This window comes from Paramormyrops kingsleyae, chromosome 22, assembly GCF_048594095.1.
Source record: "Paramormyrops kingsleyae isolate MSU_618 chromosome 22, PKINGS_0.4, whole genome shotgun sequence".
NCBI classification, from domain to species: Eukaryota; Metazoa; Chordata; class Actinopteri; order Osteoglossiformes; family Mormyridae; genus Paramormyrops; species Paramormyrops kingsleyae.
Window position 1 is genome coordinate 11,249,509 of NC_132818.1, and position 18,144 is coordinate 11,267,652.

The window sequence follows — 18,144 nt, forward strand, 5'->3', positions numbered from 1 at the left end:
ACTCGTTTATACTAATTAGGGCTTATATGGCCAGTGATTAAACATATCAATATAAATACAGAAAAGCTATAAAAGCATCGTCTCACTGAACTACACCAGACAAGATTCAGCTTTTACTTATGACTGTACATTGTGGTCCCAATTACATAAGAGTATTTTAAGTATAAGTCATAAGAAATCACACCACCACCAAAAGAAGAAAATGAATTACCCGCGGGCCCCACACCGCCAATACTTTCATGTCTAGATGTGGGATTTTATAACCAATACTAGAATTTAACCAATCATAACGCGAAACCAACCACAATAATAACCAATAGGAAGCATCGGAAGGTCGGCCTTCGTTGACGAAAAGCCAATAGAATCCTCAGAAGGTACACGTGCGAAGCGAGGCCGGACTGCTGGAGAAGGGTCCCCAAAGAGGTGATGTAATGTGTTTTTGGAGGATGATGTCATTGATATGGTGCTGGCAGAGATTTAAAGAGCAATGGGCACATTTTAAATTTCAGCTCCGGCATCAGATTTAAACGGTGTAAATGTAACGATCTGTGCGCAGACGCTGCTGCAGTAATAGGCATCCTTTAACATAAAAACAACGTGAAACGGTATGTGCTATGGAACAACAGCTTATTTACAGTGAAATGGCAATCCTGATGTCTGAGGAAAGACCATAGATACCAGAGGGTGATACTCTCCATGGCTGGGCAGGGCTCACACAAACGGGGGAGGGGATGGTAAAATGCTGACATCCAAATTTCTTTTGCTACCTTGGACAGAACATGTCATAAGCACTAAAATGGCTGCAGAAACTGGGAAAGCGATTCTGCTTCCTCATCTGCTCCTGATCCTTCTGTAGATATGCGAACCCTCGTCTGCTGCACCTCTGAGTGTACAAGGAGGATTCCTTCCACCCTGGGAGGGTCGCCCCTCAGTCTGTGTCTTGACAGCTGGGACTGGACAGGTTGATTCACCCACAAACATTTCACCCCTAAAGCGGAGAGTTTTAATGGCACAGATGCAGAGCACTGACTCGTGATCAGACAGGGACAGACCAATAAAGATAAAAGCACAAGCGGCTTGCATTAAATAAGCTCCTAGGACTGCCGAGAGGACACTCATATACTGACAGTATGAAGAAACCAAGTGAGATCACCAGCACACAGCATCCTGTTTTGACCAGTACTATTTGCATGACTCCGCAGCCCTCTGTAGGTTACAGGTGGTACTGCATCATGGCCTAATTAGACCAAAAAGTCAGTTTTTTTTGCAGTCTGTAAGTATAGCTCTCAAAACCAACTCCATTGAATAAACAGAAATTTGCTCTGCAGGGTACACAGCAGCACAGATACGCAGCACAGTGATGAACCACAAAGGTATTGTTAAAACAGCCCCTTTATTAAAATGCAAGACCACACAACAAACGTGAAGCCGGCGCGATGTGTGGGTGTGTCATCGCGGGTCCAAGTGCTGGGAGCGTGATTCTGGAAGAGCATCGATCTGGGGGGGGTGGGGGGGCCCCGTGCTCCACTGAGGTATGAAGATGTGACTCCGGGGCAGGATGTCAGCCCAGCTGACCCAGCGCCCAAAAAGCCGTCACACACGACTCACACGATGGCAGGTGAACCTGAAGGTGCGAGCAGGAATGATGCAGGAATATATCACAACGCATCCATGTAAAGCACCTTGGGGTGACTGTTGAGAAAGGTGCTATATAAAAATGTATTGAACTTAATTGAAAATGAACAGCAATAACTGAATTGGGCAAAAGAAAAACCACAGGCTTGGCATGTGTGTGTGTGTGTGTGTGTGTGTGTGTGTGTGTGTGTGACTGTTAAGGAGTGTGCAGGTTTTGGGGAGGCTCTGCAGGGGGAACATTCTGTCCATCCACCTCCACATCCTGAGGGACGGGGCCTGGGGGGGGGGGGGATTGTCAGGCCTTCATACAGAAGCAGGCACACAGCTTTCTGTCTGTCACTCATAAATATTCAGCTAAAGGTATTTACTGAACACCACTTCCTCACCTCGCTCTACTGGATGAAACTGCAGCTCCCCATCAGGCCCTGCAGGGGGAGCCTGAGATCCTGCCTGCAGGTTCTTCTGTCTCTGGGACATCTCCATCACTGCCTGGAGGTGAGGGTACTACATGAGGAGGGCATGCTCTGTACTGCACAGCTAAACCCAATGTGTGAATGGCAGGATAGTTTCTCACCAGTTGATACTCCCTCTTCTGCGCTTCCAGCGCTCGGCCTCGCTCATTCAGCAACTCCTGCTCCTGACGCAAAGACTCTGCCTTGCGTCCAAGCTCCGCCTCCTTTTCCCGCAGCTCTGCCTCAAACTGCTGAAGCTCCGCCTCCGAATACACCGGCTTAGTGTCATCCAGGGTCTTCAGCAGGCAGGAGACCAATAGGAGACCAACGCTGAGCATGGTTCACGGTCATTTGCACCCCCCCCCCCACCCTTTCCTCTAAGCTCCTTTACCAGTATGAGCCTAACACAGACTGGTCAGGGTTCTGCTCCATCACCCTCACCCTCCTCACCTTCCACTCCTTTGGATTGTAATACTCCTTCTTCTCCATCGACTTCATGAACTCATCCAAGCTGACCAACCGATCGTGGTTGATATCTACCTGCCCAAATATAGTAAATCAAAATTAGGAGAGGTCTGCAGCGGCTGCTGCTGTCTATAGGAGTTTGGAGTGCCAGTGTGACCCAGTGGGAGCACTCAGGAACGGAACGACAGAGAAACCGGGAGGGCAGACTCACGTTCTTCATCATGTGTTCCCTCATCCTCAGTCGCTCTTCCTCCATCTCCACCATGTCATCCTCCTCATTGCGTGGGTCGTAGACCTTTTCAAGCTGGCAGAAGAGATCGACGCACCCAAATAAGCGCAGAAGTAGGGTCTATGTCAGCAGGCACGCAAGAAACACGCACCTCCTTAGTGAAGAGAGCCTCCAGCTCCTGCTCGTCCAGAACGCCATCTCCATTTGTGTCTAGGGCAGACAAAAAGGAATCCATAGTCATGCTGCTGGCCTGAGTGACAGGGGCCAACTTGCGTGATTAAGAAAAGGATGCAGAGAGAAGTAACGGCATTGAAAAGTTAGGATCGAATGATTAGGATTTTTGGTGAAGGGTGTGGGTAAACACGAACCATGGAGCTTAAAGAAGGTTTTGGGGTTGAACTCCTGTGGGTCCAGGCCATCCGTCTCTTTCCACACCTCGCGAAGCTGAGCCACACTGCCCTGGGGTGCGATCAAGGACCAGGATTAGCATACAGTTAGCGTTTCCCACTGAAACGGCAATGATCTACTGCAGCTTCTGCTCTACAAGGTGAGCTGACTTCCTGTCCATGTCACGCAGGAATTACAAGATAGCATGATGATAATGAAGCTCCTCCCTTGCTCTCTGGCAGCTCATCCTCCCTTCGGGACTCTCCCCTGCACCTCTCTCTCTCACCGGGGCATTGATTTTCGGGTGTTGCCGGTGTTTCTCCTGCAGCTCCTGCAGCCTCCTCTCCTCCTGCTCCCTCTTTTCCTGGTCCAACCCCTTCAGATACTGCCGGCGTTCATGTTCCTTTAACATCTCATAGCGTTTAAACTCTTCATGTCGCTCTGCGTCATAGTTTTCGAGGTCCTTGGTGGCCTGTTGGGGGAGGGGGGTAGTGAACGGCATGTAAACCTAGCAATCTAGCATTTTCGCATTATGACTCCTGTTTACTGCTTCACACAAGGCACCACACCATGTGTCAAACCCATTGTTACCTGCAAGTGAAAAGCCAATTCAGGAAGCTCAAATTAAGCATTAACCATTAGAACCCCATCCATTTTTGAGCATTTTTCTATCTGTTTGATTTTAGGCTTATTACATTGTATGTACATGAGTTAACCACATATGTTTTATGGTTGTATTTACTGGACATTCTGGGCTACTCATACACATCATAATTTGATGTGCAAATGCTAACACAGTCTTGATAACTTCCTTTTTATGAGGAAAAACTATTTTTAGTCTTATCTAATATATAAATTTGGAGGCATTAGATATAATCTTATAAATGTTGAGATTAGAGTCTCTTATGATGTGGGAATGTAAGGTTTTCATTGCGGACCTTTCCAAGCTTTAGTATTGTGAAGGAATACATGGTTAGTGTCAGACGGAAATGAGTATCTTTGATTTTGCATCCATTTGGTAACTTGTTCAAGTTATTTGATAGACCGGAATGCATGGATATATACCGTATTTTCCGCACTATAAGGTGCACTAAAAAGCCTTTGATTTTCTTAAAAAATAACAGTGCGCCTTATAATCCAGTGCGCTTTAAACGTGGATTAATTTCTGTTGTGCATACTGAACTCGAAGCGATTTGAATGTTTTAGTATTGAAAAGTGAGTGTATCGTGTAGTGCTTCACGTGTTATAAATTAACAATTTCAAGAGTTATTATGAATACGCTGACTTTTGATTTAGCGGTGTAGGACCGTATTATAAGTGTTCAATTTTGAGTTATTTTTAATAGGCTGACTTTTAATTTAGCGGTATAAGACTCTTGTTTTTTTACGTGTTAAAGAGTAGTGAAGACGCTCATAAACGTTTGAACAATGTTGACAGTCATTGTGAACACGTGATGTAAAATAAATTTTCGTTGACTGGCTTATCTGACTGTTTTGTTTTGCTTAAAGCGCCTTAAAGTCCGGTGCGCCTTGTATGTGGAAAAAGTTTGAAAATAGACCACTGATTGACGGTGCGCCTTATAATGCAGTGCGCGTCATAGTGCGGAAAATACGGTACATATATATCACATTGGGAAGAAATGGAAGTAAAAAATAGAAAAGCATTGCTTAGTTTATGATCTACTGGATAAACACGGACATAACATTAAAACATAATTGTTAAAGTGAAATTTGGGAATGAAACTATTTGTTGGCATTTTAGCCTCAAACAACAAACCAACTTTGTAGCACATCATTGTGTTTACATGTGGGAGGTGTTCCAGTTACACGACGGCCACATTCCATTTCGACTGTTTTGATGGAGCTCGACACCAAACATACATATACAAACTTATTGTCACGCCCCGCTCCGTCCGCTCCCGATGTGTGCCACGCCCACCTCATTACCTTCTGTTTCGCCCTAATTGTTCCCACCTGTAGCTCGTTCTGTTACCTAGTCTTGTGTATTTAGTCCGAGTCTCAGTCTGTATTCCCCAGATCTGTCATCGTTGTATGGTCCGTCGTTGTCTGCACCTGTCCTTTTACCTACAATAAACCCTGCACTGGACCTTCTGGCTTCATTCGCTTGCTTCCGTGCTCGCGTTCCATCCCGAAGCTGACAGAATGACAGATCTCCGCAAGAAAGGATCCCCCCTAGCCGAGGAAGAGTACCTCGGCTTGGTAGACGAGGTCCTATACTGGCTGGCCCAACCCGAGATCCGAGAGGATCCCGCAGCACTCCGGTTAGCTCACCGAAGCCGGGATATCCTGGAGAGGATATCTGTCCCCGGCGACGCGCACCACGCGGACGTGGTGCGCGAAAGCCTCCAGCAGCTTCGGGAGGTAGCGGCTGCAGCCCTGCAAAGGCAGGTGGAGCGGGACAGCGGGCTGATGTACCGCTCACCACCCGCTGATGCGACCCCACTGCTGCCTTCCGGATCCAGAAGGAGAAAGAAGAGGCGAAAGGGAAAGGCTGAAGAAGCCGCCCCAACTCTCTTCTTGGGAGCGTGCTCCCTTCGCCCCGCCTGGGAGGACGCCTGGGTGATAGGTGGGCCCCAAGACGCGGAGGACCTGCCTGCTTTGGAGACTGGGGATGCCTGGCCAGAGCGCTGTCCTGGGAGAGGGAACAGCGCTGTTAGAGACGCCAGTCCCCGGGTCCCTAAAGCGAGAAAAGGGAGGGCGCATACGCGCTCAGCACCCCTCCTTCCTGCACCGGACCGGTTCGGTCCGGACCTGCCGGCGGTTGATGCCGCCGCTCTGCCCGCGGCACCGCCGGCTGCTGACGTCTCCTCTCTGCCAGCGACGTCGCCTGCTGCAGCTGCCGCCGCCCTGCCTGCGGCACCGCTTGCTGCAGCTTCCGCCGATCGGCCAGCAGCACTACCTCTCCGGTCTGCTGCCTCCGTCGATCCGCCTGCGGCTGCGCTGCCTGCTGCCTCCGCCGATCCGCCTGCGCTGCCTGCTGCCTCCGCCGATCCGCCTGCGGCGGCGCTGCCTGCTGCCTCCGCCGATCCGCCCGCGGCTGCGCTGCCTGCTGCCTCCGCCGATCTGCCTGCGGCTGCGCTGCCTGCTGCCGCCGCCGATCTGCCTGCGGCTGCGCTACCTGCTGCCGCCGCCGATCTGCCTGCGGCTGCGCTACCTGCTGCCGCCGCCGATCCGCCCGCGGCTGCGCTGCCTGCTGCCGCCGCCGATCTGCCTGCGGCTGCGCTGCCTGCTGCCGCCGCCGATCTGCCCGCGGCTGAGCTGCCTGCAGCCCCGTCTGCTGCAGCCGCCGCGATGCCGGCAGCACCGCTCGACCCGCCAGTCCTGCCTGTCTTCCCTGCTGCAGCTGCCGCCGCTCTGCCTGCGGCGCCGCCTGTTGCAGCTTCCGCCGCTTCGTCAGCGGCACCGCCCGTCCTGCCTGTCTTTCCTGCTGCAGCTGCCACCGCTCTACCTGCGGCACCGCCTGCTGCAGCTTCCGCCGCCTTGTCAGCGGCACCCCCTGACCTGCCTGACCCGTCTGTCCCATTGGACCCGCTTGCCCTGCCTGGCTTGCCTACAGTCCCGGTGGCTAGCCACGGGGTGACAGCGCCCGCCGGGGTGTCCCTCTCTGGCGCGCCCGGAGTGCGCGCCTTTGGGGGGGGGTTCTGCCCCGCGGCAGCGGCCCCTGCTGGCCGCGGGAGGGCAGCGCCCAACCTGCCAGCATCGGAATTGCCTGTCCTGCCGGCATCTGAACTGTTTGTCCTGCCGGCACCTGAACTGCCTGTCCTGCCGGCATCTGACCTACCTGTCCTACCGGCACCTGAACTGCCTCAGGTTGCCGCGGTTACGCCCCCTGCTGCCCGCGTGCTGGTGGCGCGCAATGAAGCGCCCCCTGCGGGCCGCACACCCGAGCCCGATTCACCTGACCTGCTCGTCTCGCCTGTCCAGCCGGCCCAGCCCTGCTCGCCTGTCCAGCCGGCCTTCGTTCCAGTCCTGCCCGCGGCGCCGCCTGAGGCCGCCGTTCCGGTCCTGCCCGTGGCCCCGCCTGAGGCCGCCGCTCTGCCTGCGGCCACACCTGAGGCTCCGGCTGCCCCGCCTGTTGCCTCTTTAGAGGCCAAGACACTTGTTTGTCCAGACCTGACCTCCCTTGAGACTCCCTCGCCCTTACCCCGGCCAGACCAGCACCGCCCAGGACCCCGCCTGTCAGTGTCCCGTAAGGGACGGGGACACAGGCGTCGGGCCTGGGTCCCGCCCGCCATGCCCCCTGGCTCGCCCGTTCGGCCCCTAGCTCTGGCTCGGTGGCTGCCTGCGGGTCCTGCGCCTCGGGGTCGGCGGTCGCCGCCGGGCCCCCCCCTGGTCCCTGGGTGCCGGTCCTCGGTCCCGCCTCCGGCTCCCGGTCGGCCGCCTCCGGGCCCCCCTGCTCCGGCTTGGCGTCGGACGGCGCCTTCGCCGGCTGCGGCTGCGCCTCCGCCTGCCGCGGCTTCCCCCTCCTGCCTGCCTTCCCTGGTGTTCCCTCCTGCTCCCTCCTGGTCCCCTCCGTCACTCCCTCGTCCCGTCCCCTTGGTCCCTGGGTGGTCCCCTCCTGCTCCCTTCTCCCTCTCCCCTGCGGCCCCTCCGGCCGCTGCCCGTCGCCCGCCTGGGCCTTTTCGTGCTCCCCTTGTTCCTCCTCCCTTTCCGTTCGTCCCGCCTGTTTCTCCTTCTGGTCCCTTTGTCCCTCCTTTTGGCACCCCTGGCCCTTTCGTGTCGCCTGTGGGTGTTCCCCCTGTGTCTCCCTTCTGGGTCTGTCTCTCCGCCTTCCCTGTTCTCTGTCAGGTCCTGTCCTTCGTTTCGTCCCTGTTCGTCTTTTGCGTCTCCGTCCTGTTCCCTGGGTTTGGTTGACGTTCTGTTTTTCAGGTCCTGTTCCCTCGTCCCGTCCGTCGCCTCCTCCCTGGCGCGCCCGGTGTGCGCGCCTTTGGGGGGGGGTTATGTCACGCCCCGCTCCGTCCGCTCCCGATGTGTGCCACGCCCACCTCATTACCTTCTGTTTCGCCCTAATTGTTCCCACCTGTAGCTCGTTCTGTTACCTAGTCTTGTGTATTTAGTCCGAGTCTCAGTCTGTATTCCCCAGATCTGTCATCGTTGTATGGTCCGTCGTTGTCTGCACCTGTCCTTTTACCTACAATAAACCCTGCACTGGACCTTCTGGCTTCATTCGCTTGCTTCCGTGCTCGCGTTCCATCCCGAAGCTGACACTTATCAATAAATATTACGAAAATATCAAGTAATTGCCTTCCAAATAAATAAAATGCTGCGTTTTGTTGTTATTTATAGTAAAACTTCAGCCAATTTTTGGGTGTTTTTCTGTCCCTTTATTTTTAGGCTTATAAAAAATAAAAGAAATATTTTGTCCCCAAAAGTGCAGCACAAGCGAATATGCACTTTGTTTACCATCCAATGCGAATAAAATCAATGCTTTATGGATTATTAGGGGTGTGTTTTGGTGCAAAATGTTTAAAATATATGCCTCATTGTACACAGGATTACTCTGGAATACTGTAAAGCACAATGTTGCAACCCCCACAAGAGGCTCTCACTTAAACTCAAAGCGACAGGTATTTTAGGAACTGTAGCGACCTGGATTGATAACTGGTTAACAGATAGGAAGCAGCGAGTAGTTATAAGAGGCACAATGTCACAGTGGGCCTGCGTTCATAGTGGGGTACCGCAGGGTTCAATTTTAGGACCACTATTGTTCTTAATTTACATAAATGATATAGACACCAATATATACAGTAAACTGGTGAAATTTGCAGATGACACCAAGGTGGGTGGTGTGAAAGATACTGAACTAGCGGCTCAGCAGCTACAGAGGGATCTTGATTTAATTAGTGACTGGGCTGACACCTGGCAGATGAAATTTAACATAGACAAATGTAAGGTACTCCATGTAGGGAGCAGAAATATAAAGTACAGGTATTTTATGGGACCTACTGAAATAAAGGTAGCTGATTATGAGAAAGACCTTGGTGTGTATGTTGATGCTTCCATGTTTCATTCTCGCCAGTGCGGGGAAGCAATAAAAAAGGCCAATAGGATGTCGGGGTATATCTCCAGGTGTGTGGAGTTTAAGTCAAGGGAGGTAATGCTAAGATTATAAAATTCCTTGGTGAGAATATTGTGTGCAGGTTTGGTCACCATATATTATAAAGGACATTGCGGCCTTAGAAAAGGTGCAGCGTAGGGCCACAAGAATGATTCCTGGTCTTAGAGGAATGTCATACGAGGAAAGGTTAGTTGAGCTAAATCTGTTCAGCCTCAAGCAAAGGAGACTGAGGAGGAACATGATCCAGGTCTATAAGATTCAAACAGGTTTGGATGCTGTTCAACCGAATAGTTACTTCAGCATTAGTTCAAATACAAGAACTCGTGGCCATAGGTGGAAATTAGCGGGAGAACATTTCAAACTGGATTTAAGGAAGGACTGCTTTACACAGCGTGTAGTCAGAGTATGGAATAGTCTTCCTGATAACGTAGTGCAAGCTGAATCCTTGGGTTCCTTTAAATCAGAGCTAGATAAGATTTTAACAACTCTGAGCTATTAGTTAAGTTCTCCCCAAGCGAGCTCAATGGGCCGAATGGCCTCCTCTCGTTTGTATAGTGCTTATGTTCTTATGTTCTTAGACGAGCAGATCAAGTAAGTTCTCTCGATTCCAATGATATGCGATTCATGTCTATACGTTATACCTATCCAAAGTCACGAGCATGAGATTAACGGGTGAGAAAATAAATGCATTTTGCATTTGTCGGGTTCTAAGGGTTAACCCTAGTTCGTTAAAATCCTATGTTTACATCCCCTCCATCCATAGTTACCGTAGCAATGAGCAGCTCCAGATCTTTGGCCTCAAAAGTGTTCTGGTTGTGAGGGTCCAGGTGCTCAAATTGCTTCAGCAGTGTGGTGTGGTCTACCTGAAGATCTTCCCCGATGGGAGGTGGACAGAGAGAGAGCAGTGAGATGCCACACAGGGAACCATGGACACGTACACCGCTGTTATTATTGTTAACGAAATCTAAGACTATAACAAAACATTTTCGTAGATTGAAATAAAACAAGACAGGAAAATAAAAAAACTACAACTAAATGTAAACTATAGATATTGCTTCCAAAACTAACTTAAATAAAATAAAAACAAATGTCAAACATTTTTCATTACCATTTTTTTTTTAAACCGATGTAACGATTTGTTTATAATCAATGACAACTGATGATACTTGGAATATGTTATGCACCTATTGAGGACACTGGCATGTAATATGCAGTGTGTTCACTCTGCAACTTTCACACTAAAACTAAACTGGATTTCAAATAAAAATTGAAAATAATATAAATAGATAAAATAACTAAAACAAAACTATAACAACACTGGTGCAAACACGTGCACCCGCTCTTCATGGCCCTCACTGTGCATGCTGGCACTGTCCATCTTAGCTTTGAGCAGCATTCGCAGCCTGGACACCTCCTGCCTCTTCAGCTCATCCAGGCGGGTCCGCACGTGGTGGCCGACCAGGTCCAGCTCCTTGCTGAGACGGCCATTCTAACAGGGAGGGAGAGAGGGAGGCGGGGCATGTCTGCACTGCAGCACCGGAGGGGGGAGCGGAGGAGCCGCTCCACCTACACAGGCAAGACAGCATCGACCTCTGCCACTGAAAGATCGGGAATCACCTTGATGTCTTCTGTGTTGGCAGTCTGCAGCTTCTCTCTGAAGTGAGGATCAGTCTCCAGGACCTCGATCACTTCTCGAAGGTACCTGTCATAGTACAGGCCAGTGTCCTGAGGAGGAGATGCACCATGCACTTTGAAATGAGAGCTGAATATCGGTGGCTACATTTACAGCTGTCATGGGCAGAGAGACACTGAGGATTGATGAAACTAGACAACCTGAAGCAAAACACTGGCTTGTGTTTTCACAGCACTGGAAACACAAGACACAGGTTACACCCAGATCTGACAGCCAGGTCAGGGTACAGAGGGGTACACCCAGAACTGACAGCCAGGTCAGGGTACAGAGGGGTACACCCAGAACTGACAGCCAGGTCAGGGTACAGAGGGGTACACCCAGAACTGACAGTCAGGTCAGGGTACAGAGGGGTACACCCAGAGAGGAAGGCCACAGAAACATGAAAAGAGCATAAATCCCTCAGAAACTGAAGGGTTCTCTTAACCGTCAGAGACCAACATGCCTCACTGCTTTATTTATGTGAACAGAAGGGTTCAGATATCTGTAAACACCAGTAACACATGATGGAGCCAAAAACAAGTTTACTAAGTACCACATCTTCCCGTTTCTCCTCCTGAAAGGGCTGGGCATCCTGGGGAATGGAATTGCGCTCAATTGGTAATGACCACACCCCGAGCGACAGAGAGCCCAGCAGCAGCAGCCAGCGTGGAGCTCCGGGCATGGTCCTCTGGCACAGAAACACAGAAGTAGGAGACACCACAGTAAATACTAACTAACCGCCGCTTGTTTTTGTGTGCAGATTGCATACTGTGAGGTTTTTTTCCCCCCCAGTCCAAAGACATCCAGTTAGGCTAACAAACATTTCTAAAATGCTCACAGTGTATGTGCCCTGCCCTGGACTGGCATCCCAGCTCGGGCGTTCCCCATGCTTTGTGCCTTATCCTGCGTTAAACAGACTGCAGGACCTCCTCCGCAAGCCTCCGACAGGGGCTTGGAAAATGGACGGACATCTATTGAATAAGACTGTGGTTGCCGTGCTCACAGGTGTACAATATGGTGTGCAATTGTGTAAAAACACACAAGTGTGAAGTAAACAGGCACTCAAAGGGGACAGGCGACGCGCAGGGTGTCCCTTTCGTACACTTCGCTCAGTCAGTGCTCCTCTCCCCCGGCAACCTGTGACCGCACTACAGTCTCTATGAGCCTCGCACCTACCTTCATTCGTCAGTCGTCCGCTGTTTCTTCTTTTGTATGCCTTCCCCTCTGCTGTCTTTCCCAGCTCGGCCGCCTTACTAACAACGACAGTGTTCTAGAAAAACAGGATTCCCGACACACGCAGCATCATCGTTAGGCGACAGCCTATCCAGCAGCACTTCTCGACGTTATCAACAAGCGACAGGATCTCGCGAGATCTAGCGCCTGTGTTGTCATCATCACGCAACATCCTTCCCGCTTCCCACCTCCAGTTCCAAGCGAGGTTTTGGATTTTGAACGAAGTAACTTAAAAAATAATAACATTAACATTGATGAAATGTGGACACCATAATAAAAAATTATATTATGTAAAACAAAACAGTTCATTGGCTAAAGAGTTCAGTATCCAGAGTTTAAGAGGCATTAAGCTGGGATTCTGTATAAACACTGACTAATTTAATGAGGTTTAGACTTTAGATCACTGAATTTATGAATATGACATTTCCTTAGAGGACAGAGTAGCATAAATGCAGTATTAGGACCAATATGGTTTATTCTGATATCTAAAACAAATGGCATGCATTCAGTAATGGGTAGGCTGTCTCCTTTTGTTACTACCAAAGATAGCATATTACCACATAAACATAGCTGTCAAGTCTACCGTTTTGGCCGGGAAACTACCGTATTTTACCCCTCTTTCCCGCCGTCCTCCCGTATTAGTATTTTCCCGTAAATCTCCCGTATTATTTAAAAAAAAAATTCCTCTGCCTCTCCAAACTGAACTGTCAGTAGCCTCGTGAGACCTGCCACCTGCAGTAGTCTGCAGGTCATTTACAACATTAACCAGGTCATAAATGCAGAGGTTAAAATGGCAATACTGTGTGCCAAAAACAACGTTACTTTCACCTTCTGTGACGACTTCAACAAGGATACAAAGTCTGCAACAAATCTGTATAATAAGTCATTAGTGAATGCCAGAGAGTCACATGAGTGAACATGAGGAATTAAAAGAAAATGTGTAATGAAAATAAAATGTAAATGACAAGTGGTTATTTTAGATTTCTTGTACACATGTCTTAAAATGTAAGGTATACTGGAGCTTGGTTGGGGTGGCTCGCAGTGGGTGCCGGAAAATTATTATTTGATTATTTTCAAATCCAAAACTTGACAGGTATGCATAAAATAACTGAGAGGAACAGCTGTAAACAGCTGTTAACTCTTAAGAAATATATGTGGAACAATCGACGCATTATTCATGTTTTGATGTATAGCTCTACTAACTCCACTAACTGCTAAATCTACCTCCACTATAGGAAACATCTCATTCAAAAAACAGAATAAATCTCTTACTGGGGACTAAAGTCTGCCAGAAAGCTTTTTAATCACAATTAAAATGATTATTAATTTACTTCACAGGAATCAAGCTAACATCAACTGGGAGGAGATAACTCTAGGTCAGTGTTCAGGTACTTGAAAAAGTGTGCCTCTTTATGGTGCAAAACCAGCTTTTCACAACTTCTTTGCAGCAATAGATTTAGTTATAGCTATAAATACAAGTTATAGTTGTAAATACAGGGAAAATCAAATCAAATTGCTTGTAAATGTAAAATGTAATGTTTAGTAATAGAAAAACAAACCATGTTAATGCATAAACAATAGCCGTATGATATTCTGGTGTTTTCAATGATAATTCAGTCAAGGACAATGTACAGAAGAACCACTTTTTTGTTTTATAAAACAAGTATGCAAGATATCATTTGAAATATGGACAGTTATTGTCTTCAATGTGAAGAGTAATTAAACACTAATTCAGGATATTCTTAAAAATGGAAAAAGTCATTCATTGTCTAAAACAACACATTTTACAACAATATAATATGAAAAATTCAGTAATTATACACATACACATAAATTAGAACAAATAGTACAAACACCATAATTAAATATCTTAAATAAAATTTATGTAAGATTGTAGCAAAGACCAAAATAATATGACATAAAACAAGATAAAATTAAACACAAGTATGAATAGACCATAAATAAATAAATAAATAATACAATAAATATATAAAATACCTAAATTCGACGTTTTAGTTAAATCAGTTTTAACTACTTATTTCGATGCAGTTTGATTTGAATGAAAATTTCTGCTGCTTCTCATTCGTTAAAAATCAACTTCTTGCAGGTCTGTTGGGGTGCTGGCTCTCTCCTCCTCTACGTCTCCATCCTTCTCTGCTTTGTGTTGCTTCTCTTGCTGTGTTCGTCCGGCTCTCAGTCGCTCTGAAAGTGCGCCCTCTATCATGTCTGTGTAGTACTGCAGTACAGCCTGAGATCAGAGAGCAGTAGCTTGTTTCAGAGACTCATTCTTGGATCTTTCATTTGTTTACCATAATCCCCCCTGTCTCCTCACATACTATACATCAGCCATTTTAATCTTGGTCATTCCATGCTCTCTTTAATGATCTCACCCACGTTGTGGTCTCATGTACTCACCAAGTTAATACGACAGTGTGCAGCCAGTGTTTTTGGCATGTTGCGTAGCTGAGGACCCCTGTCATCCAGACCTCGGAAGGCAGAGTTCAGTGCTGCCGCGGCAACCAGAGATGGCGGCATCCCCAGGAAGCGGGCATCACAGATGCACATGGCGACCAGGGTGTCACCATGACGACGGAGGGTAGACAGAAACGCCTCGGCGTCTGCAGTGCTAGCTCCTTTCTCCGTGGGAGCAGGTAGCAAGTGTGGGAAGAAGTCCTGGGGAGTAATGGCGGCAACATCCCATTGTAGTGTTGCTAAGACAACCCGCTCCATCTCCTAGCAGAGACAGACAGAAGGAAACGGTGTCAGGGTTGTTCCCATGACAACATGAGTGTTGAATGCAGAATAAATGAATGAGTTCATGTCAGTTAACGCAACAGACGGTGGGAAACCACCTGAACCTACTGGGGGACACCCATGTAAGTGGAAACGAATGCGGGCGAACACAAGCAGTGTGGAGCGACCTACCCGCAGGCTCTGGGGCAGGAAGGCACCAGGGGCGGCGGCACAGAGCATGTGAGCACCCAGCGGCTCACTCTGCTGCAGCTTGGAGGCGAGCAGGACGCAGGCTGCAGCCAGGCAGAGCGGTGAGGGCGGCAGGGCCAGGGAGGTTGACAGGAAGCGGTCCAGCAGGGACAAGGCTAGGGGGAAGACGCGCTCCTCACAGCTGGACTCACAGCACACCTGAGGGAGGGGTGAGAGGCTCACACAGCTGGACAGCTGTACCTATGCACCGGGTGACAGACAGACATACTGGACACACACCCTGGACGACAGAGACATACCTCCAGTGCCCACTTGGCCAGCTGTTCCCTCTGCTGAGGCTGTCTTTGAGTGAGGCTCACGTAGAGGGCCGACGGTGAGTATCGCTGCTCTACCCGCAGCAGCATCCCCAGCACGCGCTCCCCGCTGGCGTGGGGGTCCCAGGGAGCCCTTGGCATGGCATCCTCCTGCTCCTCCTCGCACCAGAGTGACACTGACATCCTGGACGCTCTCTGTGAAGTCCCCGTAAGGGTGCTGGGCTGTGCATCCAATTCCAGCTCCGGTCCGTCCGGTGCACGGTGGTGTGTCTGTGTGCCTGTCTGGAGTGTGTGCTCTGTCCTGAGGGGAAGCACACCCTCATACCTACCCTCTTATACCCCTGAAAGGGAAGGGGAGGGGGGCGGGGAACTGGGAAAAGTACAATAATAGAAAGACAACAAAGGAGGGTTAGGGATAATGGCATCAACAGGTGGAAAGAGATGGAGAGGAGAAGGGGGAGAGTGAGTGAGAAGACAAGAGAGGGAGGAGACCGCAACAGATGGGAATGAAAGAGAGGAGAGGAGAGGGTCGTCTCTAAATGGAGAAGGGGGGAAAAGGTCATGTGCAGCATGTGACAATGAGCATGGGTGAAAAAAGCAGAGGCAAATCCAGGGAGAAACCACATGAAAACCTCACCCAGGCACTATGGCAGGACAAAATGTCTGCAGACTAACCAGGCAGGCCGTGCGTATCCAACGAAAGCCGAGCTGTGACTCGCAGAATGACATGCACTCAGACTAACTAGGTGGTGACTCACAGGACGAAGCACACTTAGATGATCTGGGCTGGCTGACTTGTGGTATGAAGCAAACTCGACAAGACAGGTGGACAGTGACTCACAGGATGAAGAGCACCTAGACTAATCAGGCGGTCCATGTGTATGTTCAGGCACTTTCAAACCACAGGAACTTCTTTTGGAACCAGAACTTGGTTCCAGAACCAGGGGCTTTTGTCGTGGTCACACCACAGAAAGTCAGCCTGATCTTAGTTCCAGCACGCAGTTCTGAAGCCATCTTTTAAAAGAGATATAACTAGCGGAGCAAAAATTGAGCAGTTGGAATTATTTTTGTATTTCAGTTACATTTAATGAATACATCTTTTGCTTGCATCTTCATATTTCAGCATCAGAAAATTACCAATATAATTACCAAGATAACCAATATACACTGCTCAAAAAAATTAAAGGAACACTTTTTAATCAGAGTATAGCATCGAGTCAATTTAACTTCTGGGATATTGATCTAGTCCGTTAAGTAGCTATGGGGGTTGTTAATCGGTTTCAGCTGCTTTGGTGTTAAAGAAGTTAACAACAGGTGCACTAGAGGGGCAACAATGAGACGACCCCCAAAACAGGAGTGGTTTAACAGTGACATTTTTCCCTCCTCATCTTTTCTGACAGTTTTTTTCACTAGTTTTGCATTTGGCTACAGTCAGTGTCACTACTGGTAGCATGAGGTGATACCTGGACCCTACAGAGGTTGCACAAGTAGTCCAACTCCTCCAGGATGGTGCATCAATATGTGCCATTGCCAGAAGGCCATGGAGGACATTCCATTTATTCTAGGAGAGATGGACAGGGCCGTAGAAGGTCCTTAACCTATAAGTAGGACCAGTATCTGCTCCTTTGTGCAAGGAGGAACAGGAAGAGCACTGCCAGAGCCCTACAGAATGACCTCCAGCAGGCCACTGGTGTGCATGTCTCTGAGCAAACAATCAGAAACAGACTTCGTGAGGGTGGCCTGAGGGCCCGACGTCCTCTAGTGGGCCCTGTGTTCACTGCCCAGGACCGTGGAGCTCGATGGGCATTTGCCATAGAATACCAGAATTTGCAGGTCCACCACTGGCACTCTGTGCTTTTCACAGATGAGAGCAGGTTCACCCTGAGCACATATGACAGAAGTGAAATGGTCTGGAGAAGCTGCGGAGAACATTATGTTGCCTGTGACATTGTTCAGCAAGACCGTCTTGGTGGTGGGTCAGTGATGGTCTGGGGTGGCATATCCATGGAGGGACACACAGACCTCTACAGGCTAGACAATGACACCTTGACTGCCATTAGGTATCAGGATGAAATCCTTGGACCCATTGTCAGACCCTACGCTGGTGCAGTGGGTCCTGGGTTCCTCCTGGTGCCCAACAATGCCCGGCCTCATGTGGCGAAAGTATGCAGGCAGTTCCTGGAGGATGAAGGAATGGATACCATTGACTGGCCCCCATGCTCGCCTGACCTAAATCCAATGGAACACCTCTGGGACATTATGTTTCAGTCCATCCGACGCCACCAGGTTGCACCTCAGACTGTCCAGGAGCTCAGTGATGCCCTGGTTGAGATCTGGGGGGAGATCCTCCAGGACACCATCTGTCGTCTCATTAGGAGCATGCCCCGACATTATCAGGCATGCATACAAGCACGTGGGGGCCATACAAACTACTGAGTACGATTTTGAGTTGCTGCAATGAAATTTCGGCAAAATGGACCAGCCTACCGCCTCATTTTTTCACTTAGATTTTCGGGGTGTCATTGAATTCAGCCCTCTGTAGGTTTATCATTTTCATTTCCATCAAACAATGTGGCATCCTTTCATTCCTAACACATTACCCAGTCCATATCAGTATAGATATACAGCATGATTTTTTCCCCCATTGAGATCTGATGTGTTTTCAAAGCGTTCCTTTAATTTTTTTGAGCAGTGTACTTTGTTCTGATATCGCTGGGGCTGGCGGTGAAACTTGCC

At 49.2% G+C, this 18,144-nt stretch overlaps 2 protein-coding genes across 3 annotated transcripts; both read right to left on the reverse strand.

Moving 5' to 3' along the window:
* Nucleotides 1-1,374: 1,374 nt before the first annotated feature.
* Nucleotides 1,375-12,256, reverse strand: nucb1 (nucleobindin 1). 2 transcript variants are annotated; one of them, XM_023798375.2, is made up of 13 exons: nt 12,095-12,256; nt 11,472-11,606; nt 10,864-10,971; nt 10,603-10,735; nt 10,014-10,117; nt 3,455-3,640; nt 3,150-3,240; nt 2,933-2,991; nt 2,764-2,856; nt 2,538-2,627; nt 2,210-2,383; nt 2,022-2,124; nt 1,375-1,624 (listed from the first exon to the last, which is right to left on the reverse strand). In XM_023798375.2, exons 1-13 carry the CDS (start codon nt 12,098-12,100, stop codon nt 1,605-1,607), a joined length of 1,302 nt encoding a protein of 433 aa, XP_023654143.1. In that variant the 5' UTR covers nt 12,101-12,256; the 3' UTR covers nt 1,375-1,604. The 2 variants fall into 2 exon arrangements, with proteins under 2 accessions (XP_023654143.1, XP_023654142.1); XM_023798374.2 differs by having other exon boundaries at nt 1,375-1,911.
* A 1,823-nt stretch (nt 12,257-14,079) lies between these two features.
* ccndx (cyclin Dx) lies at nt 14,080-15,892 on the reverse strand. Its single transcript, XM_023798384.2, has 4 exons — nt 15,394-15,892; nt 15,077-15,292; nt 14,567-14,884; nt 14,080-14,399 (listed from the first exon to the last, which is right to left on the reverse strand). The coding sequence occupies exons 1-4, from the start codon at nt 15,589-15,591 to the stop codon at nt 14,238-14,240; spliced, it is 894 nt and encodes a 297-aa protein (XP_023654152.1). The 5' UTR covers nt 15,592-15,892; the 3' UTR covers nt 14,080-14,237.
* Nucleotides 15,893-18,144: the final 2,252 nt, after the last annotated feature.

Bases quoted from the DNA above. Each gene is read 5' to 3' on its own strand.
- nucb1 (XM_023798374.2), bottom strand. The intron at 10,118-10,602 runs GTGAGGGCCATG...CCATCGGGGAAG, and splicing joins GGACAGTGCCAGCATGCACA to ATCTTCAGGTAGACCACACC. The intron at 2,628-2,763 runs GTGAGTCTGCCC...ATATTTGGGCAG, and splicing joins GGGAACACATGATGAAGAAC to GTAGATATCAACCACGATCG.
- ccndx (XM_023798384.2), bottom strand. From the start codon at position 15,591: ATGTCAGTGTCACTCTGGTGCGAGGAGGAGCAGGAGGATGCCATGCCA. The intron at 14,885-15,076 runs GTAGGTCGCTCC...TGTCTCTGCTAG, and splicing joins TCCTGCCCCAGAGCCTGCGG to GAGATGGAGCGGGTTGTCTT. The intron at 14,400-14,566 runs GTGAGTACATGA...CTCTGATCTCAG, and splicing joins CACACTGTCGTATTAACTTG to GCTGTACTGCAGTACTACAC.